The sequence below is a fragment of the Lissotriton helveticus genome, chromosome 9 (assembly GCF_964261635.1).
Source record: "Lissotriton helveticus chromosome 9, aLisHel1.1, whole genome shotgun sequence".
NCBI lineage: Eukaryota > Metazoa > Chordata > Amphibia > Caudata > Salamandridae > Lissotriton > Lissotriton helveticus.
In genome coordinates this window covers 1,139,887,111-1,139,912,065 of record NC_136070.1, presented here as the reverse complement: position 1 = coordinate 1,139,912,065, position 24,955 = coordinate 1,139,887,111, and the positions used below count along the sequence as shown (strand labels likewise).

At 45.9% G+C, this 24,955-nt stretch overlaps 1 protein-coding gene across 1 annotated transcript; it reads right to left on the bottom strand.

Annotated features, from left to right (window-relative positions):
* Positions 1-12,644: 12,644 nt before the first annotated feature.
* On the bottom strand, positions 12,645-18,143 carry HESX1 (HESX homeobox 1). The gene is made up of 4 exons (XM_078662380.1): positions 17,198-18,143; positions 15,886-16,082; positions 15,179-15,280; positions 12,645-13,094 (listed from the first exon to the last, which is right to left on the bottom strand). Exons 1-4 carry the CDS (start codon positions 17,442-17,444, stop codon positions 12,996-12,998), a joined length of 645 nt encoding a protein of 214 aa, XP_078518506.1. The 5' UTR covers positions 17,445-18,143; the 3' UTR covers positions 12,645-12,995.
* Between the last annotated feature and the right edge of the window lie 6,812 nt (positions 18,144-24,955).

Here is a 24,955-nt window from a genome sequence, read left to right as displayed (position 1 = left end):
CTGGGTGTTTTTATCTCCAAGGACAAGGCCAGCATGTACGACAGGAACCTCCACCCGCCCCTTCAGCGGCTCCGGCGTGACACCGCTACCTGGCAAAAGCTCCCAGTGTCCCTGCTGGGCCGGGCGGCGCTTTTTAAAATGATGGCCCTGCCCAGGTTCCTCTACGCCCTGCAGAATTACCCTGATCTTGTTCCACCATCATACTTCGCAGCAGTGGAGGCGGCGCAGAGAAACCTACTGTGGTCTGGTGCTCCCCGGATAGCCTTGCAAAAACTAACTCTCGGGTGGTACGATGGAGGGATTGCTCTACCTGACATTGGCAGGTACTACTGGGCCGCACACCTCTCGGCTATTAATCAAGGCACGTACTGTGATGGAAGCGATCCTGGATACGGAATGGATAGGTGGCTCCTCCCAAGGGGGAACTTTGAAGCAGCACTTTGCTCAAGACCCGCCAGATACCAACTTACAGGGCCGACTCGTCACTCGGTGCAATTGTGGCACATTGTTCAACGTAAGATGGGTTGGCTTAATACTCTCACTATGGCCACCCCACTCTGGGCCTCCGAGCGGCTGGGCCTCTTGGGTCGCACCAAGGGGTTCCGGAACTGGGACCTTATTGGTATCTCTCAGGTCAAAGATCTCTGGGAATCAGGCGGGGCTAAATCCTTTGCATCCCTACAAAACACATTCGACCTCGCAGACACTGAGTATTTCAGGTACCTGCAAGTCAGACACTCCCTTCAAAAGAACATTCCAAATGGTACGATGCCCCCTCAAGCCTCCCCCTGGAGGATAGGCTGATAGATGGTCACATACAGGAACACGCTTTCTCACTCACCTATAAAAAACTGATCAATAACCTCCCTGACTTACTCCTGGGCCTTAAAGGGAGGTGGGAGGCGGACGGTCTGGTAATAGATGAGGAGGAATGGAAGTGTGCGCTGGCCTCCCCTAAAGAAGTGGCTATCTCATCCAGATTGCGGCTCATCCAACTGAAAATCTTACACAGAGTGTACATGTCAAGCACCAGGCTGAAAAGAATGGGTAGGAGTGAGGAGGACTGCTGTAAGAGGGGGTGCGGGATGGTTGGTTCCTTCTTTCACATGGTATGGGAGTGTCCGAAACTGCAGACTTATTGGAAAAACGTTGTACGATGAATGCAGGAGGTGTGGGGGGTAGAATTGCGCCCTGAGGCGAAACGCTGCATTTTAAACATCTGGGAGCCAACGGACCTATCAGCGAGGGGGAGGCTCTGGGTAACGCTTGGTCGAGTGGTGGCTAAGTGAAATATTGCACGACACTGGGGGGCAATCCCGCCTCCACGACTCACCGAATGGAAACGAGACATGGACTGGTGCATGCTCCAAGAAAAAACAGTGTACGTAGCTCGGGGGTGCCCCAAAAAATGGGGGGAGGTCTGGGACAAATGGAATGACTATAGAGGAAACATCTGCGAACCCCCTCAGCCTCGACAATCGGTACTTGAGGTAGAGGTATAAGTGATTTATCGTATTGCTGTCTTTATGCCATGACATTGATGTAAGATGTATACCCAGTATGATCTTCTGTGCGTATCTATGACCCTTGTGTGCGACTATGCAGGCCGCTGTTTGGTCTTAATAAAAAGATTTTTTTTTAAAAAGAATTACATGCTGTGTTCCAATGCTACCATTTTGTCATGGGTACCCCCTTATGCCAAGAACTACATAAACTACGCCAGTTCCAGAATTTTGCTATTAACATTGTCCATATACCATGGGTGACCCATGTGTCAAAAATTACCCCAGTATGTCAAAGCCAGACTTTTCTCATGGTTTGCTTCCCTCGTGTCGACCTTTAGCCCTCAAATATGGTATGGCTGCACTCTTTGAGCTCAAGAATTACCTACAATATGCCTGCAACAGACTTTTGCCGTAAGTGTCCCACAGGTACCCTGCTTTATGGAAAGAATTACCTCCAGCATACCAGTGGCAGCATGTTACCTTATGTGCCACCATAAGCCAAGATTTATTTAGAGTATGCTATAGCCAGCGGTATACTCACAACCATAATGCACGCTAACAAACCCACTCTTATTCACACACTCTCATTCCCTCTCTCATTGACTTTCTCTCCCCCCTCACTTTAGTGGACTTGTACTCACTCACACATGTTCATCCTCATTCTCACTGTCACTCACACACATATGTACTCAAACACTGATTCTCGCTCATTTTCACTCACATCAACACTCAACAAAAACACTAACACACATTCACTGGGATTCTCGCTCACCCTCGCTCAATCTCATTCATGATCAATCATTCAGAAACACACTCATAAACATGCAGTCACTAACACATACCACCCATGCCCCTTTTACTCAAGGAATAAATCCTGTGCTAATTGGCAGCTGCCACTCAGATAGGGCACAGCATCCAATACTTTACCGACCAATATCCTAATGGACTCCGCCCTCACTTTGACCTTCAAGGATGGTGGTTATCTGACTGTTTCAACCACCTGCGTTTTTATTCCCTCACTGTATACATAAGTATTATGACTTTGCTTATATCTTTATGCATCCACATGTCCTGCAATGTAATGCAATTTTTCTTTTCTTTTGTGTATGTAAAGCGTTCTGATACCCACGGGTCAGCTAGCGCTATATAACACTTTATAAATAAAATAAATAAATAAATACCCATAGACGCAAAACTGGACTTTTACCTCGCTTCCTTTGCTGACAACTCTGAACGGAGTCTGGATTTCAAGTAGGTCTCATTTGTTTCTGATGGAGTGCTGCTCTGAGTACTCTAACTAATTGCAAGGTTCAGAGTCACAAGTAGAGTGATTGACAGTGAAGCGCCAAATCGAGCCATGAGCTTTAATTCATATTGTATGTGTGACTGGAGGTCTCACTTTCATGCTACATGGAACTTCAAAAAGGTGCATGGACTGGGCTTTGGTGGCTGAAAAAGCCCAGAAGCGGAGCACTGTCAGATGGGACATATGATAAAAATACAAATGCCAAATTGAGTGTGTGTTTAAGTGTGTGTGTGATAGAGAGTGACTTTGAGTGGTCAGTTACAGAATATCTTACAGTGAGGGAATGATTGAGAGTGACTTAAAGCGAGTGAGTGTGAGTGACGGAGAATGAATAAAGGAGGGACTGTGAGAGTTTGTGACTGAGAGTGGGTAAGAGAGTGAGAGAATGTGAAAGTGAGTGAGGAAGAGTGTGTGAGTGACTCAGAATAAGTGACTGAAAGTGTAACTGTGAAGGGGTGAGTGACTAACTGAGAATGATTGAGACATTGAGTAAAAAGTGGATTGTGAGTGAGTGAGAGAATGGCTAAGACAGTGAAAACTAAGAGAATGACGAAGAGAGATATTTATGACAGAGAGAGTGACAAAGAGTGACTAAAAGGCAGACCGAGATAGTGGGAGAGAGTGTGACAGAGAGTGGAGTAACAGAGAGAGTTGACAAAAATCTGAGAGTGTGACAGAGAGATGTAGTTAGTGACTTGACAGAATTTGTTGAGTGGCAGGGGAGATAGGTGCTTTGAAGTGTACAGACAGCTGACGAGGGTTGAGAGCACCAGAGAAACTAAAGGGGCGAGAGCCTGAGAGTAGATGGTGTTAAGAGGCTGATGAAATTGGTGAAGGAAATAATGGAAGTCTGATATACAATGAGCACAGAATAACTCAGAAATACAAAGGTTTAAGGGGCATGAGGAGACTAGACAGTAAGAGCTGTAGAGCATGGGCTGACATGGGACTGATATCCACTGGAATTGGGTAGGACAAGAAATATACAAATGCACCAGAAGAGTACAAGAACAGGTAGGGTCTTGGTGCAGAGATGATTTAACTTGAATGAGGCAACACATGGATGAGCCTGGGGAGGATGAAGAGTATGGAGCAGGGGTTCAGCAATACTAGTTAGGAGAAAGGGTTCTTAGCTGCCCAAATACTACAGTTGGCAAGCCTGAGAGGGCCTGTGTTTAAGCAAATTTATCTGGAACTTTGCTGTAAAATGCACTATTTGACTCAATGTTTTTTCAAAATGTTCTTGAGGAAAGAACCCGCCAATCTACACCTCCCGCCTGTAGCCAGTCTAACACATTTTCTTTGCTGGCTCTTTGAGATTTGAGTAAAGGTGTTATGCCCTACCACTTTTAAAGAACCCAGCGGTCAGAGCCTCGGAGGAGAAAAGAGGATCAGGCCTGGATGGTACACACAATGGCAGTTCCAAGAACTAACCTGAGATTTTGGGTGTTCAAAGGCAGAATGGGTACTCATGCATGTGTTAACATTCTTTATCTAGTCAAACAATTTTACAAGTCATGTAAAATGCTTAGAGTGGTCAAGCTATAAGGTTTGGCAAAAAATAACAGCGAGAGGTGGTTCTGACTGGAGCAATGCTGAACTCAAAAAATATTGTGTAGTTAAAGAATATTTGATGTAAATATTAAGTTATTTTTCAATTTTTGTTGATTGTTGCTTATCAATTTTAGATTACCACATCGGGGTACTTTAAGTTATATTGTGATTTTGAAAGTTAAAGCAGTGTTGTTAGTACATATGTTATTACCCACAACATTTCCACAAATGCTGTTGGATATATAAATCATTTTTGGGAGAGCAGAGGTACACGTCGTGATAGTTTCCAGCCTAAGACAGGCCATGCCCCAAACCAACAAGCATTGGTAGAGTCAATGGTTCTGGCTTTAATATATCCACAAATGTAAACACAGGCATTCACAAATGCTCTTTGATTGAACTTTATGCACAAATGTTGCTTATCACATTGAAGTCTGTCCTTCTGGCTTTGCCAATGTTGACAAACAAATTGCAAATACTATTGCTATGTTTGTAAAATGCATATAGGAGAAAAGAAGTGAGTGTGACAAACAGCATAGTCGAGTTTGCTTTTAAGATTTAGAATAATCTCTTTTGCATTCTAATGGAAACAGTTTCTGGAAAGTGGAATGAATCCAGTTGCGGAATTCAGAGGCTGGAATCAATATGATAGATTTTAAACAAAGTGTTGCCTCAGTAACCATAGATTGAGTTTTACTTTGTACCACAGAAGTTTTATTAATTAACTCTGGGTTACCTTATTTTTCTTCTATTTTCTATACTTTTTTACATTCAAGGTTCCTATTATTGACTATCTTTTGAGCGAACCCTAGTTGTTTTCTTTGTAGCAAAGCAGCAACATATATAATATTTACAATACTTACATATATAAAGACATAGACATCACAATAAAAATGTTTTCACATAAATACACATATGTCTTTGTCTTGTAGTCCTATTTATTTTGATCTAATATCGGGACATTTATTTTTTCGTCCTCAATAACCGCTCTTACATAGGTCCTGTAGGGGTCAGAGATTATTTACACACTTCTAGTGTGAGCTTATTCTTTCAGCTCAAAAATGCCTTAGTTGTTTGCAAAGACTTCTAGTCCTTGTTTAGTCTTGACCTTATATGTTGTGGTAGCCAACGTGTTTCTATCTCCGTAATGAATGGACCAAATAGTTTTTTTATAAGAAGGTCTTCATCAGGGCGGGACTATTTTTCGTGTAGGACATCTGATACCTGTGTTGAATAAGCTAGCCATCCCAAGATTCAGAAAAAAGAAGATGACCCCGAACGGATAGTGGTAAAATAAATGTCCCGATATTAGATCAAAATAAGTAAGACTACAAGAGTTCTTAAAGGAACATTATTCTTCTGTAAAGTGATTGGTTTTGTAATGTATTTTGATCAATTCATTGAAGAGAATGACATACTTTCAGATTTCCAAACAGGATTCCGTCCGAGAAGAGGCACTGAATCTTCCCTCCTTGCCATCTGGGATGACCTAAAGAATACTGTTGACTGCAACGGGGTTGCTGCGCTACTCCTCTTGGACCTCTCAGCTGCCTTTGACACGGTTGACCATGACACTCTGAAACAAATACTTTATGAAGCCGGTATAGAGGGAACTGCTCTAGACTGGATTGCGTCCTACCTTCGAAACAGAACTAATGTCATCCACAGCCCACCTTTCTCGTCCAAACCGTACTCCACAAAAGCAGGAGTCCCTCAAGGTTCTATCATCTCGCCCATGCTTTTCAACATCTACATGAAGTCTTTACCAGTACTGATCAATAAATTTTACCTCACGTGCTACAACTATGCAGATGACACGCAAATACTGGTTCAACTGGAATGCCCCAAAGACATTGGAAAATCAGCAATTTTCAGCTGTCTCAGAGCCGTGGATCAGTGGACGACTTGGAGGCATCTCAAATTGAATGCTTCAAAAACTGAAATACTCACGTGTGGTGATTGGAAAAATTATAACCCTTTTGCCGCATGGCCTGATGAACTGGGATCACTGCCTAAAGTATCGAAGGAAGTAAGAAACCTCGGAATGACCATGGACTCCAAGCTGTCGATGAATGTCCAAGTGGATAAACTAGCAAGATCAAGCTTTGCTACTATAAAAACGCTGCGACTAATTTTCCCTCATTTGGGATTTCCACACAAGGTCCAAGCTACCATCTCCCTTGTTCTATCCAAACTCGATTACGCCAATAACCTCTATCACGGATCACCTTTAACGACCATGAAAAGACTACAACGGATTCAGAACTCGGCTGCCAGACTACTCTTGCATATCAAACCACGAGACAATATCTCCCCTGCCTTGAAAGCCCTGCATTGGTTACCGGTTGCCAGAAGATCCATGTTCAAGCTGCTTTGTATCACCCACAAAGCAATACATGGAATAGGACCACTCTTCATCAGGAATAAAATCTCCAAACACATTCAACAAAGGAACCTCCGCTCTAAAGGAGCATCTCGCCTCAAAATCCCACCATGTAAGAAAAAAAACATGGGTGGCACATCCTTCTCTGTTCAAGAAGCCAAACTATGGAACTCTTTACCCCCCAACATAAGATCCACCGACAACCACCTTATCTTCAGAAAACTACTCAAGATCTGGCTCTTCCCTACATAAGCACCATACGGAAACAGAAATTTACAGCATATCCCTCTGTATATAAGCATTGGTTTTCAGTATAGATATGTACCTATCTTTGTGTATTATTTTATAAAACATGTAAAATAATGATGTTGTTAAGAGAAAATAAAAAATATTAATAATAATAATAATAACATTCATCAATAAATAAAAATCATCTTTGGTCTACATGTACATACTTCCATTGTGCATCTATGTACCCAGCCGCGCCGGTAGTGGGTGCACCGGCTGGGCGGTGACGTGAGGAGGGGGAGGGGCAGGGTGGGGGGTAGTAATGTATGGATTACGGACTTTAAAAGGTTAGTAAACATAAAAATAAATAAAACGAATTTCGTTGGACACACTGCATCGCATTTGGTGATGCAGTGTGTGCAACGAAATTTGTTTTATTTATTTTTATTTTTACTTACCTTTCCGTAATCCATACATTACTACCCCCCACCCTGCCCCTCCCCCTCCCCACGTCACCGCCCGGCCGGTACTCCCACTACCGGCCACGGCTGTATGTACCTGCCATGTACTTGGATCTGTGTGTCTGTTACTTTTCTCCTGAAAAAGCATATCCAATGCACTATCCTGTGCCTCTATCAATATATTTAATCTAAATATACTTACTTCCTTTTTGAATCTATATTTTCAATGTACTTATGGATCTATATATTTATCACTTTCTTCTAATTTAGCATTTCCAATGCACTAGCCTATTTCTCAGCCTATACTTTGCTCAATATATCTTCTAGCCCAACCTTCTGACTCATCACAAGCTTCTTTCTACTACTCCTTCTAAAGCACTACCCTATCTCTCATCCGATACATCACTATATCCTCTACATCCACTCTCTCATTTATCCCACACCCCATACCACTACTATGATCGCCAAAATAACCCTTTCTAGACTCTCTCCTGCTCTACCCCTCCTTGCATCATCTGACACCTCTTTTTACTACACTGATCCCCTAAAACAAACCTTTCTAAACTCTCCCCTCTGACTCCTTCCCTCCAAAACTCATGTTTACTCTTCCAAAAGCCTCTTCCTACTGCTAAAACCTAAAAAAAATGTTTTTAAATCCTTCACTCTTTTATCCCTCCACTATCCTTTTCAATCAAAATTAACAGACTAACATGTTCACTTCTCAAATTCCATATTCCATATTCAACTATACTAATATACTGCCCAAATAACTGAATAACATATCTACTACTCAAATTATTTCATATTTATACTATACTAATTTTCAACACTAATCCTTTATGGGTTCCGGAGTGGCGTGCTGCTCGCCAGAAAAGCGCTTCAACACCCATCAGGGGTAACAAGTGCTATATGAATGCAAATCTTTCTTCCCCTTTTATCCCTCCGCTATCCTTCTCACTGCAAATAACAGACTAATATCCACCACTGAAATGTATTTGCATGTTTCACTATAGTAATTCAACACTAATTCTCTATGGGTCCCGGAGTAGCGTGCTACCCGCCGAAAAAGCGCTTCGACGCCTCGTAAGGGGTAGTAAGCACTATATAAATACAATTACAATACAATACAATACAAAGACATATGTGTATTTGTTTTCTGAGGCAACACTTTGTTTAAAACACATCGCCAGATGATAGCATCAAGTGAGAGAATAGTACTCCTCTATATGAGCACTCTATACATATTTTAAAGAAATGCTAAAAAATATGTCATCCAGACAGCTGCACTGTTAAGATAAACCTAACAGGGAGGTTTACCTTAACTAGATAGGCTTAACTTGAATAGTCATGCACTAATATTTGTTTTATTTTGTCATTCATAGATATACTACTTAGGGCAACATTTAGAATATGTGGCAAGCTTAAAATAAATCTGGTGACATTTGTGAAAAATATTTTTTTGTGCATTTAAATCTATTTTATATTAGGAGAAAAGTACTCCAATCTTTGCCTAATAGTACCAGAGCACAAGTAAAAAGCTGGTGCTAATTTTGCATCAATATTTGTGGAAAAAGAGGCAGAGAAAATGCTTGCACTTTTATTTCTAAAATTATTAGGGGTTGTGGCAGGGCCGGACTGGCTACCGTGCAGTTGTGTGTGCTGCCGTGCTGGGGGCTAATTTCGTTGATGGGGACCTGCGTGTGCAAAACGAAATTCGTTTGGCTTTTTTTATTTCAAATCGCACGCAGGTCCCCATCATCGAAATAAGCCCCCACCACAGAGAAATTAGCCCCTAGCTCGGCAGCACACACAACTGCCCGGTAGCCAGTCAGGCCCTGGGTTGTGGTACAGCAATCACCAAATTGTGGTAGAACAGCAAGCCATCCAACATTCTGTGAATGCTCCATTAGTGGGACAGTGTTCATTTCTCCCACGTGGCAATCCAGCACAGCCCCAATGTAAACAAACAGTAGCTTGTGGTCCTGAAAGTGCTTCCATTGTGTTCTAAAAAACTACTTCTCTTTAAAGAGATCAGCTTTTTGTGTTGTTTAATGCCATTAAGGTCCCTGACTTTTCATGGTAGCTCCAACTCCAGACTTCCTGATTCTGGGGCATTAATGTATGCGGGAGGGAGATGGCAATAGGAATAACAGCGATCACAAGAGGGGTCCGATGGGTCTCCTTAGCAATGTGGAATTACTGGAGAAATCAGCAATTTGATTTCTCATTCTTCCTGCAACTTCACCCTTAAGCTTGCGCTGCTTTCAGGTGGTAAAATCCCTGAGTGAGTGTTAAGGTGTGGTAAGGAGTTTGCACAGCTCAAGAAAGGTTAGAATTAAAGGGTAGCAAGGTGTTTTAGGGTTTAGGGAAAGGTAGCATTAAGAGGTAGTAAGAATGTTTATGGTGGAGGGATGGCTACTGTTGAGGAGAGGTAATGGTTTTGTAGGGGTAATGGAAGGGCAGAATTAAAGGGTATTTAGGGTTATGGGGTGGGTAGCATTAAGGGATAGTAATGGATATGTAGGGTTCAGGGAAGGGTAGTATTGAGGGGTAAGGAGGTGTTTTTAGAGTTCAGTGATGGGTACAGTAAAGTAGTAGTGGTAGGGAATTTTTTGAGTTCCGGGAAGGGTAGTTTTAAGGGCTAGTAAAGGAGTTAATGTTTCAGGAAAGGGTATCTCTATTGGGAGTAAAGTTGTTTTGATTTTTTAAAGTTCAGGGAAGAATAGCGTAAAGGTGTAGCAGCAGTTTGTAAGGCTAAGGAAAGGGTAGCATTAAGGGGTAGAAAGATTTCAGGGATCAGGTATGGGTACATTTAATGGGTTTTTTAGGGTTCAAAGAGGAGTTGCGTTAAAAAGTAGATAAAGGTTTTACGGTTCAGGGATGGGTAGCATTAAGATGTAGGGAGGGCTTTAGCGTCCACAGAAGGGTAGCATTATGGCTTGTATAGGGTTCAGGGAAATAAAGATTTAAGGGGTTTTAAGAATTTAAGGAAAGGTAGAATTAAGGAGTAGTAAGGAGATTGTGAGGGCATTTACGATTCCTCTACTGGTATCCCCTAAAGGGTCGTTTAGTTTGTCATATTTTGCAGGGGAGGCTCATAGTTGGCCATGAAATAGTTAGACACCATGGCATCAGGCATGAAAAAGTCGGGTAAATTGATTTTGGTTTAAATCTTACCTCAAGCAAGGACAGCGGTATTATGGTTTTTAAGGTGGGGCCAGGGGTGGGTGCTACATCGATCGTCCATAGCCCTTCATGGGCATTCAATAGCACTGCCCTGGGATGTTGGGGAGTTGGTGCTTGTGCCATGCAACCAAGCTATGGCCTGGATGACCAGGCCTGTCTTCCGAAGACTGCAATGGGGGACCCTTCTTATGGGTTTAACACAGAATTGTTGGTTAGGGACTCAGCTTACATGTTGACCTTTGGATTATTCACAGTCATCCATTCACATTGAACAATCCAAAGGATCCTCAAATAAAAGTCAATTTATAACCCAGAGACAGGCAACACGCTGAGCAAATCACTGATGAGGTTCATTTGCTGACATGGGCTAAAACTAGAAAACTGCTGAATCCAATCAACTTTACCCGCAATAAGAACAAAGACTTTTTTAAATACTTTTATTTGAGGATCCTTTGGATTATTCAATGTGAATGGATGACTGCAAATCATCTATGGGGGACGAATAAGCCCCAAAGAAGTCTCGGGAGAAGAGATGAAACGCACTGGCTACGCTGATGTGAATATTTTGCATATTTTCAATAAAAGTATCTATCAACACAAGACAAGCCTGAATGATCTTGATTTAACTTATATTTGGACACAATCTTACTAAAAAATTGATAGTCGTAATTGACCAACGGGGTTTTGATTAGAAAAGACATTTGATGCAATGACAAATTGTGAGTGCTGATCTATTTTGTGTACAAGTGTGTGGATGGCATCCACTTATGGGGAAACAAGAGGCTGTTTTACTCTGATCAAAGCACCAGCCTGTTATAATGTACACTACAGCTTGAAAGGTGCGGGATTTAGAGCCTATGCCTCTTTTTGTAAATCGTTTTCATATTGACCTGGACTCCCTTGGTATTAAGAGTTCATCCTGTGAAAAGATACATCTGGGTGACCCGGAGATTCACCGGGACTTGCCAGTTTAACTGATGCTGGACAGGCCAGCTAGGTTGCCAATGACTCCTTCAAGGAAATCTTGGTTATGGTATTCAATATCTAGATTGCTGTTAAATTAAATCTTTAACAATGTTGTGGGCGCTATATAAATATGAAGAAAAACGTTTAGAACATTTTTGTCTCTTGAGGTATGTTAAATATTGCCTGAGAACTGTTTATTCTCAAACGCACTAATAAGTTGGTCTCAGGCTAACCACTTATGTGTAATACTGGCTTGAAATGTTTACTTTCTAGTGTTACGTAATCCCTTAGGTCTTCCGCCGACCTGTGTGGGGTGCCCCCTCTTGTATGGTGGAAAAAGGAGTTGGCAGTGTTTATACCGGACCAGCAATTTCCACCATATTTTGCAGGATGTTTTATGTATAAAGATCACTTGAAGTAAAAACCGTGAGAAACTACATTGGTGGAAAGTGAGCACCGCTGAACATCACACCAATTTTTTTTTTTTTAAATAGATGCGTTATCCACAGACGGTATTCACTTGTTAATTTTTGAAGTGGCAGACTACAAGTCTCAAATGGTCATCTATATTATATATGTGTTTCCTTCTATGAACCCACTAGGAGTTGGGGGAGACCGTTCCAGCACACCACGCAGAATAGCCTCTTATGCATAAACAAGCTGGTGCAAATGCAACTGATTTTTTGCACTGTTACAAGCATTTGTATGAAATTTGTATAGTGCATTCCCGCCACAATTATGGCATTTAAGTGTTGCACTGTATGTGGGTTATTTGTGCAAAGCACATGGAAATGCCGTGCTATCTGTGGAATGGCGGTTATGTCTGAGCCTGTACAGAACATACAGGTTTCTTCTGCGATATATAATGTCTACCCAGTTACCCTTCCGGGCGAGAAGTCACTCTTTTGTTATATTAAATGTTTTGCCAAACTAAAACAAATGTTACAATGGTCTACCTGTGCACCGTGATGCTCTTTAGAAAAAAATTATCATTTGAGGAGATTGAAAAAACATCCAGGCTGCCATATAAACGTGTTTTTATTCAGACAGTGCACGTGAGGGATGGACATCACATTAGGAAACTATCCCAAGAAACCCTTCGTGTTTTTTTTTTCTACACATTTCAAGAGTACATTTGGGATTATCTGAACAGCAAATGCATAAGACTTGCTTCATTAAAAATAGCAATTTCTCTGCAAACCTATAACAAAATATATAGAAAAAAATCTGCTTTGTACAAAAGTGCATTTCCATGTAACATAGATAAAGTATTTACATTTTTACAGTGGGTTTAATGAAACGCAACAATCTTTCAAAACGATTGCATCAATTCAGAAGACAGATTGTTAGATGAGCTTCAAGGGAGGGTATATTCCATATTACGTAGGATTGTAGCTGCATACGGCCTACTCCTGCAGTTCTGTGGAAAATGTGTTTTTCGCCATTAGGAACTGAGACTCGCGGTGGGACCGTTTAAGCTTTGCACGCCGGTTTTGGAACCAAATCTAAAAAGAAGCAAAAAAAGTTTAATGAAACCGATCATGATTCTGCCCATGTTGCTGCATGTACAGGTACCACAGAACAGAAAATACCACCCACATATATATATACTTTGTGAGCCTGACTGCAAGCACATGGGGACTGCAGAGAATACTTTCACATACATGGAGTCGGGCTCTGCACATAGCAGTGCAGGAGGTAGGTGTGCATTCGCCCAAAGGAGCCATGTGAACATGGTGATGGGGCCTGGTTCTGTCAGCAGGCTTCGCCCCCAAGCTCACATCACCCTGGGAGCAGAAATGAGGTATGTGTCTTTAAGGGCCTTCACTGTCAATTCTAGGCTATATGTCCTTACCCCTTTGTTAGAGAAGGAAATGCAATCTAGTTCTCTACCACTCATGTGGAATAAGAGCAGCGGAGCATTTGAGCATTCTGTCCCCAGCTGCCGCTGCACAAAACTGTCACAGGAGAACCAAAGGTGCAACAGGCGCATACTCCAAGCATCTGAGGGCCATATTTACGATCCTTTCACACAACGCAGTGCGGCACCTAAAGCTGCTGAGCTGCATGACAGGGAGAGAAAAGGAAAGCACCATGACCACAGAGATATGGCACTCTCCTCCCCTTTAACTTGCGCTGACGCAGGAGCGGCCCATACAGGTAAGAGCAGTGTGGGGGTGATTCAACAGAAAAGTAATAATTTAATTTCCCCTCGTCGTTGTATGTCGAATTCCCCCCAACACCCCACTGCTCTTACCTGCACATGCCGCCCAGCGCTGATGAATAATCAGGCTGCCGAGTACTACGCACACACCTTTGCGCCATAGTGCAAGGGTGTCTGCGTGAGTTTATCATAGGTTTACTGTACCTAGACAAGCGGCAAAACTTTTCCTACTTTGTATGTGTTCTGTACAGTGCAGCACACATGCAAATTCGGAAGAGAAAAAAGAAATAAAAGTATTGCTCCTTGTAATGCCTGCTTCAAAGTGGCAGTATTTTTTACACCAATCTCTGTCTATTATTGTTAGTAGATAGGGTTTTGCATCAAAAAGCATGGGTGGGAGGACGAAAACGCCAATGTACTATCCATTTAATACCATATGAAGCAGAGTAACGCAAAGCAGAGCTTTGCATTACTTATAGAAATTTTCCAGCGCAAAAAATCCAACAAAAAACTTTTGCGCGGGTTTAAACCCAGTGCAAAAAATGTGTAAATCTGGCCCTTAGAGATTTAGGGATGTGCTAGAATCAGCACGTCATTAAACGCCCCTCGATTTGAGGCAAGAGGCGTGTGCACGCACTTATCTCACCATGTGGATGTACACAAGTTCCCTTTAACGTGGCGCATGGCGCCCATGTTGCGCTCTGCGCTAGCACCCAGATTGCGTGAAAGAGGTTTGTGAATCTGGTCTCACGGTTGTCATGCAGTGTCCTCAAATCATAGTATACATGCGTTGGGGGCATGGCAGAGTTGCTGTCCTCTGAAAAGTCAGTGTAACGCGCAGTATTCGAGGGAGTCACCAGTTATCGCCTGCTAGGCTGCACTGTTAACAACTACATTGTATTCGCCCTTTACACTGCAATGATAAATGGGCGATCGCGTGCTAATTAGTAAAAATGTTCAGAATAACGTTCTATTTGGCCACTTTTAATGCTATTGACGTGGCGCACATGTAAACAATAAATAGACTTAAGCATCCGGGACGGGACAGCAGGAAAACGAACTGAAGCGAAATAACACTGCTCCAGATGTTTGCTGATGCGCGGGTGCAAGAAGCCTAAAAGCACGTTAAACAAGAAGCTTTCAAATAAACTACCACATGCGTAAGAAATGTGGGGGCACGCCGATCTCTTTCAACACCACGCAGGGAACCTGGAAGCTAATAAAGCGATATGGTATCCTATACCTACGCTATTGTACTATAGCGTCGGTATGACCGCGGCCTTCGCTACTACTAACTACCATACAACGTAAAGACCGAGCCAGCCTCGAGCGCGGGAGTGGGAAAAGCAGAGCGCGCGCCAGTGACCTGCGCCATCACAACCACTACATAATAACGCTGCGGAGAGAGGATGGGTTTACTTTTACCTGGATTCGGTCCTCGTCCAAATCTAGCTTTTCGGCCAGCTCCTCTCGGATGTCAATGCCGGGATACGAGTTCAGCCTGAAAATGTTCTCCAGAGTTTCAATCTGCGGAAAAGGAATCAATGTGTTACCTTCAATTCTGCCGCATAATGTGATTTCGAATTATTGAAGAAAGGCGCAGCGGTGAAAGGCGTTAGTGACCCAAAAGATAGAGAGGGCGGCGCAATGCATCTGTTCTCACCAAGTTATAAACATTTGTAAACACTGCACATTGTAAATGGTGTAGGATGTTTTTAAAAGATGTCCAGATTTTAAACTACAGTTACATGGACTCTTACATGGCACTGGCTTTGGAGTCTAGTGGGCCGAAGTTATGATCAAGCGGCTACATTTCCGATTTAATGCTAGGAGACTCCTTTTTGTTCCACGCCTGACCATATCACTTTGCCTCCCTGTGAATCGACATCAGTCAACATCCGGTAGTGCCTAGCGGCAATACAGTTCGTGGTAGGCGCTATTCAAGAGCGTTAACACATCCTTTGAAAGGGTGAAACGGGACCCTCTTTATTATGCAATCCATTGGTGGGTATATCATTTATGCGCGTTATGCTGTACACTATGCACGTCCAGTTTACAGTAATAAATATTACTAGTCAGCCATCACCCCACTCCACTCCCACCCCTTGCTCCTGGCGGACACCGTCACCCACCTGGCTTCTGCTGAAGGCTGTCCGCGGCCTCCGGCCCCGGTACCAGCTGAGATCCCGGCGACAAGACCCCCTCTCTGTGGCTGGGCTCTGCATCTCGTCGCCCGCACTCCTGTCCTTGGGCTCCGTGCGACCCCCGCCCTGCAGGGGGCTTTCACAGGACATCTCGAGAAGGCGGATGTAGGGACTGCCCAAACCCACTGTGGAAACAGAATTAGACACCAGATGTAAGTAACAGACCACCAATACCGAGGAGGAAGGGGACCCGAATACTCCGGGGAAGTCAGACAACATAACGATAATAACACGGACCACGTGGAAGGCTCGCACCACAAATCGAATACAGAGTATGGATCTAGGTAACACGATAACACATCAATAAAACAGCCCAACAGACAATTCTGATAATCGTTTTGAAGTTTCGCTGCTTTGGAGCAAATCGCCCCCTAGTGCATTAGATGCAATGGGATGGGTGTTATCTTAATTATTGGCACATCAACCGCAAAACGCACTTATACCATAAACGCAGTCTTTTATGTAGGCCATATACCACCGTTTGTATCGCCTCTTGGTGCAGATAGAACAGAAGCCATGTTTTCCCAGCACCACAATGCATTACAGATTGTGTAATTTACACAATCTGTTATATACGAGAAAACATGAAGGCCTTGTGTAATGTCCACTGTTGAGCTTTCTTATCTCAAGTTCTGACACACATACACAATACACGCTGCACTTTGTTTCTATGCCTCCAATATTGCCCTGTATCCAGGTCAGATGCTAAGGGTGACACCGGAAGTGATTGGGAAATGGAACATCTGATAATAGGACCTGCAGCCTTGCACACAACTCGCGGCCACAGTTTCAACGCCCAACCTGAAAAAGACTACCCATGTCGGCTGGGTAAACATTGTGTAATCACAATGTAATTCCAGGCCCCCTGGATAAAAAAACAACCAAAACAGACACTGTATGTGGCACAATAATAGCGAAACCTCAACATTGTTCACACACAATTAACTCATGATTATTCACATACCGTCAACACTCCCGGAATAAAAAGCAAAGTTTTAAATTGCATATTTAACCAGCAGCACATTTTGAATTTACATTACTTCTTATTCTAAAGTCAGGATTTGACAGCCAGTATGTTATTCTGACTGGCTCGCTTTCTGCTATCAACACGAGTCTGAAGGCAGAGAGCAGTTACTTGAAAAGTGCAGATCTCGACACAGGTGCTCCTAAGAATATAGGGCCAGGCTCGACTTTTGTGCAGAAGATACACCACAATGCATAAGAGCATGAACTGACATACCAGGGCTGGTGCCAGGATCCAACCAGGGCCGATGAGGCTTGAGGACAGCCGCAGGCTCCTTGTCCAGTCCCAGAATCCTCTCGATGGTGAAGGAACACCCGGACGGCTTGGGACACTCTATGCCTTTCTGCAGCGCGGGACGGAAGCCGCCATGCACCGCAAGGTCTGCCGGGCTTCCGGCTGCTCGGCACCCGAGGCCGTTCTGAAGCGAGTAGGAGAAGCCGCCGTAAGCTGCGCACAGGGCCATGCTCTCGCCGCACCTGCTGAGCCTGACAGCACACACACACCCAGACCTTCCTGCAGGCCCGCCTTATAGCCATGTTGACAAGAAGCAGGGGCTGGGTTTACAACGTCATTAATTACAGCCCCCATTAGAAAGTTTTAGCATCTGAATGAGGACTCTCCCACCGAGGGGCGAGGGGGCTTAATTGTTTATTTGTTTGCAAGTAATTAGCAACTAATGGGGACACGAGGGGGCGGCGAGTGGGACATGGAGTGTTATCTCTGCCGACCAGAATATCGACTTAACTTTCCCAGGGCGGCCCGGCATAAACATCGCACCTCTCCATTATTCGAAATCATTAATGTATAAAATAATGCCCTTTCCGACGTTATACCCTAATGGACGCGCAAGCCACCTAAACATTCTAATATAATAGGAAATCAGTCAAGTCATAAGTAATCTCGTTTAAGTGAATTTTCTTCCAATGAAATAAAAAAAATAATCTCTTAATGCTATTAGGGTAATCCTCCTGAAAATGCCTCCTTTTTTTCTTATGCATATGTGGAGCTGAATGTGGGTAATCAGGAAGCAATGGTGTTTGGCATAAGGCACGCTGCAGTGAGCTCCCAGTGTTGTCCAATCCCAGTATAATTGACTTCCAAGTGCTTGGATTAGTAGCAGAAACAGAAGCAGTTAGTAGCTAAATAAATAAGGCACATGTTTATTTGCATGATGGCTGAAAACCGTTCTACCGACGGAAGGAAATAAATAGTTGTTAATACTGTTAAAAGTCATTTGAATGCCGTCCATTTTTTTACTCTAATCGTACGCCATTACATTTCATACATTTGGCATACTTATATGTTTATTACTGTTAAGAGTTGGCAACGCAAGCACATCTATAGAACACACGATAATGGATGCTAATGGACAGAAGAGGTTATAGAATGTGATTCACAAATCAAACCTCTTAGAAAGACGGACAGGAAATCATTTGATGTTACTAAATAATATTTTTCATAGCAATAAGAATAATCAGATGTTGTGATCTTGGCCACAACACTTTATAACTTTGTATCCTGGGTCCGCAAATTGTAAAAACTCTGTTTTTGGATACAGGCAATGCCGAGTTGTGAATTTTAAAAAACATGCAATGGCGATGCCAAGAGGTCTGGCTTTCAAATGAAAATGCCTTTTGTGTATTGCTGGGTTTAGGCCCTCTACAAGTCATCATAAATGTACTCTGTTACTCATCTTTGCAGTCATGCCTTCGTTCCCCATACACTGACTCATTCTTGTATTCACCCCTGACACAACTGAAAAAAAAAAGATAAATTAAAAGAATACAAGTAGGAAAAAGAAAACACACTTCCTTCTAACCATGAAGGGCATATGTTTGCATTAAGAAACCAAAGTATAGCAGGAAGTGTCCGTCATCCATCCATAGTGAATAGTTTATCATTGTTTTAAAGTTCCAGTATGGCGACCAACATCTAGAACCAATGTTTTTCTGAATTTTAGAATGGTAAAACAATGATACTCTATGTACAACAGCATTCCATAATGGGCTCCTTGTTTAGAGAAGTGGCCACATGGGATGCAGCACACTGCTGGTCAAATGAGCAGCAAGCAAGCAATCTGTTAGGGCTGCCTAGAAAGCTGGGGTATCCACTAAAGAAGCAGTAAAATAAAGAGGCGAAACAAAGAAATAAAGGAACTATAAAAGAAGAACACTGAAAACGAAAGGATTGGCTGACCAGTTTTTTTTTTGTCAAATCTGTTTATTGGCATTTTAGGGTTTCATATTACAATAGGAACATCATCCGTATCAGCACAGCTATCTGGCACGTAAATCAAATATTCACAAACATAGTAACATTGCATGTTGGGACCACAATGTCTAGGTTGTGCAACCACTGAACCAGAGGGTATTCGCCCGAAGCTGGCTAGATCATGGGGTTCCTGATCAGGCAAAGACTCCGGAATTGTCCATGAAAGTCCACACGCTGGACCCTGAACCACTAGCAGGGTTGTGGGTAGGTCCCCCAACCTGGGCTTACATACAGATTAAATATTTATAATACAGCAAGAAAAGAAAACTAACAACAGCGGCAAAACCACAGTCACATGCTAACCCTCTTCCTACCACCCCGCCCCTGACCCCCGCGCGTGCGCGCAACCCCGGCCACAACTGCGCCTGCACTTTTAACCTTTGTGCCCCATTGGAGCAGTAATTGTACATAGCAAACTATCATGGCAGGAGAACGGCCCGCGATATGCTCCCACCCCCGGGGATGCCCACATGATCCTCTGCGCCGCTCGCGCCTTCCTCCCCGTCCGGCAGCTGGAAGGTATTAAGCATGTGCTCCCAGCACTCCGCTATAGATTCTTTTCGGAGCTCCAGTGTTTCCTCTCTTCGTATGGCGGTCCACTCCACTTGGGCCCATGCCTGAAGGGAGGAGGTCCACGCCCGTACGCCAGGTGGGTCGTGCGCCTTCCACCTCCTCGTGAGGAGGCGCTTCGCCACCACCAGCCCCAAGTCCAAGAAACGGGACAACACCTTATCTTTGGGGGTTCTCCTGAAATGGTGTAAAATTTACTTGGGCCAATCAAAGGGTATAGTGCGACCAGTGCATTTACGGAGCAGCTCACTGATTGCACTCCAGTAAGTGCCCAGGCCAGGGCAGCTCCACAGGGAATGGAGGGGTCCCGCACCCACCTCACAGCACCTGGGGCAGGACGCCTCGGAAATACTTGTTGATTAGCTCAGGCGTGAGATAGGCTCTATGAACAACGTAAAGTTGTATCCGACGAAAGCGCATGTTCCTGGGAATGCGCACCAGACTTTTAAGGACTCTCTCCCACTCTTTGTCAGAGAGCAGCCTTCCTAGGTCTTGCTCCCATTTACCTCTGAGAGGGGCTAAAGTAGTCGCCATGTGGGTCCGTAGTGATGCAGCAAACCAGCGAACCAGGTGTTTGCCTCTTCCCATGACATGGAGGTACTGCATGGTCAAATGCTGTTCAGGTTCCGTCGCTACATCTCCCTATCCGGCCGTCAGCTTCGCTATCAAGGAGCAATGCAAAAGGACCCCCCAGGAGGGAGCCCATCCTCAGTGACCAGCGTCTCATATGCCACGAGTGCCCCATCTCTATAGAGACCGCCAAGCGTCTGGACGTCAGCTTCCCTCCACTCCGCTAGCATGGAGCATGTGAGTACCCCCTCACCACCTGGGGAACCCTCCAAAGGTATGGCAGGCGCATATGGAATCACCCTACGTGTGAGGAACAAGGCCCTTCGGTAGCACTTCTACGCCACTGCCAGCAGTAGCGGAGTGGGACGCTCAGGCGCTGCCAGTGGGTGAAAGAGCTTAGTTACCCGTTCTAGAGAGGATGGCGGCATGTCTGTGGCTGTATCGTCCCTACCCTTGTCTGCCAATCAGCGAGCGACCCATTGTAGCTGCGCGGCCAAGTAGTAGTGCTCGAAGCAGGGGGCAGCCAGTCCCCCCCTATCAGTTAGCAGGAATAGTTTCACCAGCGCCAGCCTGTGCCGAGACGCACCCCAGATAAAGTCCCGCAGTATCGGATTGAGCATAGAGAAGAAAGAGGCCGGGATAAATAAAGGCAGATTAACAAAATAGTACAGGAGTCGGGGAAGCATGACCATTTTAGCAAGGGCCACTCTGCCCGTGGTCATCAGCGGGAGCGTGGACCAAAAGCATATCTGAGACCTGAGCGCCGCAACCGTCCTCCCAAATTCCCGTCAAATAGGTCAGCCGGCTGGCGGTAGATCTGGATCCCCAGGTACCTAAAGGTGTCAGCTTTCCATTGGACTCTTGTGCCCTCGAGACAGTACCCCGGATCCACTACCCCTTCGTTGAACGCATAAAGGCAGGATTTGCCCGCATTCACCCGGAGTCCCGAGACATCCGCAAACTTACGTAGCAGCTGGGCTAGTTGTTCCGGTATGCATCCCACGTCCCTCACAAACACCAACAGGTCATCTGCATAAAGCGATACCTGATGGATTGCATCGCCCAACGGAATTCCGTCACCAAGGGTCTGCCTCATGGCCGCAGCCAGGGGTTAAATAGCCAGCGTGAACAGAAGCGGGGACAGGGGGCATCCCTGCTGGGTGCCCCGGCCCACCGCCACCGCCTCTGAGATGTAGGGGCCCAGCCGCACACGGACCACCAGATTTTTGTAGAGGAGATCGACCATCTGCAGGAATTCTATGTCAAGCTCATTGCGCGCTAGTACCGCAGACAGGTAACCCCACTCCAGGCAATCAAAGGCCTTCTCCAGATCTAATATCAGGCACCCTGCCCTGGGCCACTCCCGCGCTGCCTCGGCCGCCACCCTGAAGTACCTCCTGAGGTTCAAGGACGTGGATCTCGCTGGCACAAACCCGTTTTGATCAGTCGTTCCGCAAGTATTTTTGTGAAGACCTTATAATCCACGTTAAGCATCGCCAATGGCCGATATGAGCCCAAGGCTGTGGGGTCTCTGTCCGGCTTAGGCAAGGAAACCAGGAATGCTTCCCGCATGGAGGGAGGTAACAAGCCCTCGTCTATTGCTATATTGTATAGCTTAAGAAGTAAGGGCGTGAGGGTTTCCCTGTTCGCTTTATAGTATTCGGCGGGCAGGCCATCTGGCCCTGGAGTTCTTCCCGATGCCATAGCCTGAATCGCCTCTCCTACTTCTTCCAGCGTAAGAGGGGCACTTAGCGCGTCCCACTGTTCTTCAGAGGCCACAGGCAATAGAACAGAATCTTGGAACCCTTCCAGCACGTGTCTGGGGCCAGTACCTCGAGCTTTGTAGAGCTGCTTATAATGACCAGTCAGGGCAAGATGTATCGCGCGCTGCGTGTACACCATCTCCCCCTCTGCTGTGCAAAGAGCTCCTATCGGGGCGCCACACCCTTCCCGCTGTACCAACCAGGCTAATAGCCGGCCCGCTCTATCCGCCCTAGCGTGCGTTGTGGCCGTGTGCGCCGCATAGTTAAGGCACCTCAGCTGCTCCAAAAGAACCGCCTGCCTAGCGCGGAGGTCCCCTAGTCTGCGCGAATGCTCGTCTACCCCTTCGCCCTCCCGCTCATACTGTAAGAGCTCAGCCTCCAGACGCGTCAGGGAAGCAGAAAGTGTTTTGCGTATATTCCATGTGGCCCCCATGCAGTGCCCCCGGATAGCTACTTTGTGTGCGTCCCACTCCACCGTGGCGCTACTCGCAGTCCCCTCGTTGACCTCAAAATAGGCAAGGATGGCCGTGCCCAGCGAGGAGCGGAACTCCGCGTTCTCTAGTGCGGTAGGCTGTAGCCTCCACGTGGGAACAGGTGGGCAGTCCGCCTCCCAGCTAATCTGGAACCACAGGGGGTTATGATCAGAATGTGCTCTCCCCAGATACTCTGATTTTGCAAGGAGTGGGAGCAGGGACTGGGTGCCAACCATCCTATCTAACCGGACATGCAAGTCGTGGACTGATGAGTAATAGAAGTAGACCCTGTCTGTTGGATGCTGCACTTGCCATAGGTCGTTTATCTCCCAGTGTGATAGCCAGCTCTGGAACGCTTGCGCATTGGACATCACCGCTGCAGCTCGGAGGGGAGGGAAAGAGCGATCTAGATGCACGTCCAGCACCATATTGAAGTCCCCGCCAAGTAGCAAGGGTAGGCCAGCATATGGGTGAAGGGCCTAGTTCAAGTGTGCTAGAAAGGAGGGTTGGTCTGTGTTCGGGGCATAAAGGGACCCCAAGAGGACTTCCTGACCATTCAGCCGCCCCTGCACTAGGGAGTACCTGCCCTCCTGATCCACCTTTGTTTCCTTGCAAATGAAGGGGACGCCTGCTCTTACCCATACCAGGGTGCCGCGCGCATGCGCAGAAAAGGCCGTGCCATAGATCTGCTCCCTCCAGCGACAGCGGAGTTTGTCGAGCTCTATTTGGGTCATGTGGGTCTCCTGGAGGAAGGCAATCCCAACCGCATGCCGCTGTAGATAGGAGAAGACAGATTAACACCTCGACGGGTTGTGCATACCACGGATATTCCAGGTCATTATGTTAGTGTGTGTCATGTGTCCGGACACATCGCACCCACGCGGGACCGGGGGAACGCCTCAAAGGGGGGCCTAGGGATACCATCCGGGAAGGGGGTATCAGTGTGCCGCAACTGAAACATAAGAACAATTACAAACAGGGCAACTAGATGGGTGAGTCCCCAAAGGGGCATGCGTCCAAACCTCAAGGGTGAACCACCAACAAGGAAGTGTTAGTCCAGCGCGATAGCTGTCGGGGTGAGTGTGCTGTCAGCAACCAAACTACACTACTCCCCTGTCACAGACCTCCCGGATGTTCAAGAGGTGTATGGGGAAGTACAGGCTGTGCAAATGTGCAGGCCCAGTGTGGGAACTACCGGGAGAGCCCGCGGGTGCAGCAGCTACGCAACGCTTCCTAACCTCGGGCGGGCAAGCCCAGCCGTAGGTGCTTAACTGTATGTCATCTAATGGCAGAGCAAGCGCACTAGGCACATAACACATTGCAACAGGGTGCACATAGACATTTCTAGAAAGATACAAAATGCAGAACATTCGGGGCCATGGGCCCTGCGGGGCTGCCGTAGTCCACTGTTCAGTCACATAAGCTGGTCAGCCGTTTGGGGTGTCACCACCGGCATGTTCATGCCTTCAGAGATCATTGTGGATGGGGACGATGGGCCACTCGCTTCCGGGTCGCTGCGGGACTGGGAATCCAGGCCGATAGTACTGTTCGCTGCTCCAAGGGTCGCCACCGCCTCAATCGCTTCCTGCCTTTCCAGTCGCATCTTCTCCGGGCTGGGGGCAACTGGTCGAAGGCCCATGCCCCGACTGGGCCCTCTCCTTCTGCGCCGCCTCAATATCTGCTCCTGCCACCGACCCTCCTCCGGGCCTGCAGGTCTTGGTCCTTTCCATTGCCCCGTCTCCTCAAGCCAGTCCCAGACGTCCGATGGGGCATCAAAAAAGCGGGCACCCTCCTTCGAGACCACACGGAGGCGAGAGGGGAACAGCAAGGAGTAGGGCAGCTCTAGTTCCCTCAGTTGTCGTTTCACAGCCATGTACGTACTCCTTCTTCTTTGTACTGCTGCTGTGTAGTCTGAGAAGAACATCACCCGGCTATTCCCCACCGTGAGATCACCCAGGTTCCTGGTTTCGCGGAGCACCACGTCCCGATCACGATAGTTGAGGAGTTTGAAGAGAAACGGTCGAGGCCGAGCTCCCGGCCGAGGTTTCTGTGCTGGCAATCTGTGTGCCCGTTCTATCGCAAAGTGCGGGGACAGCACCCCCCGGGGTAGGAGTTCTCGCAACCAGTTCTCAGCGTACTGCTCTGGGTCCTTCCCCTCCTCTCCCTCCGGAAGGCCTACCACCCGGACATTGTGCGCCGAGAGCGCCCTTCCGCGTCCTCGATGCGGTCTTCAAGCACATGGACCCTGTCGATTATATCTTGGAGCGCTGAAGCGTGATTTTGCACCACAGGCTGTATTTCTTGGAGCGACTGATTCTGCGCAGTGA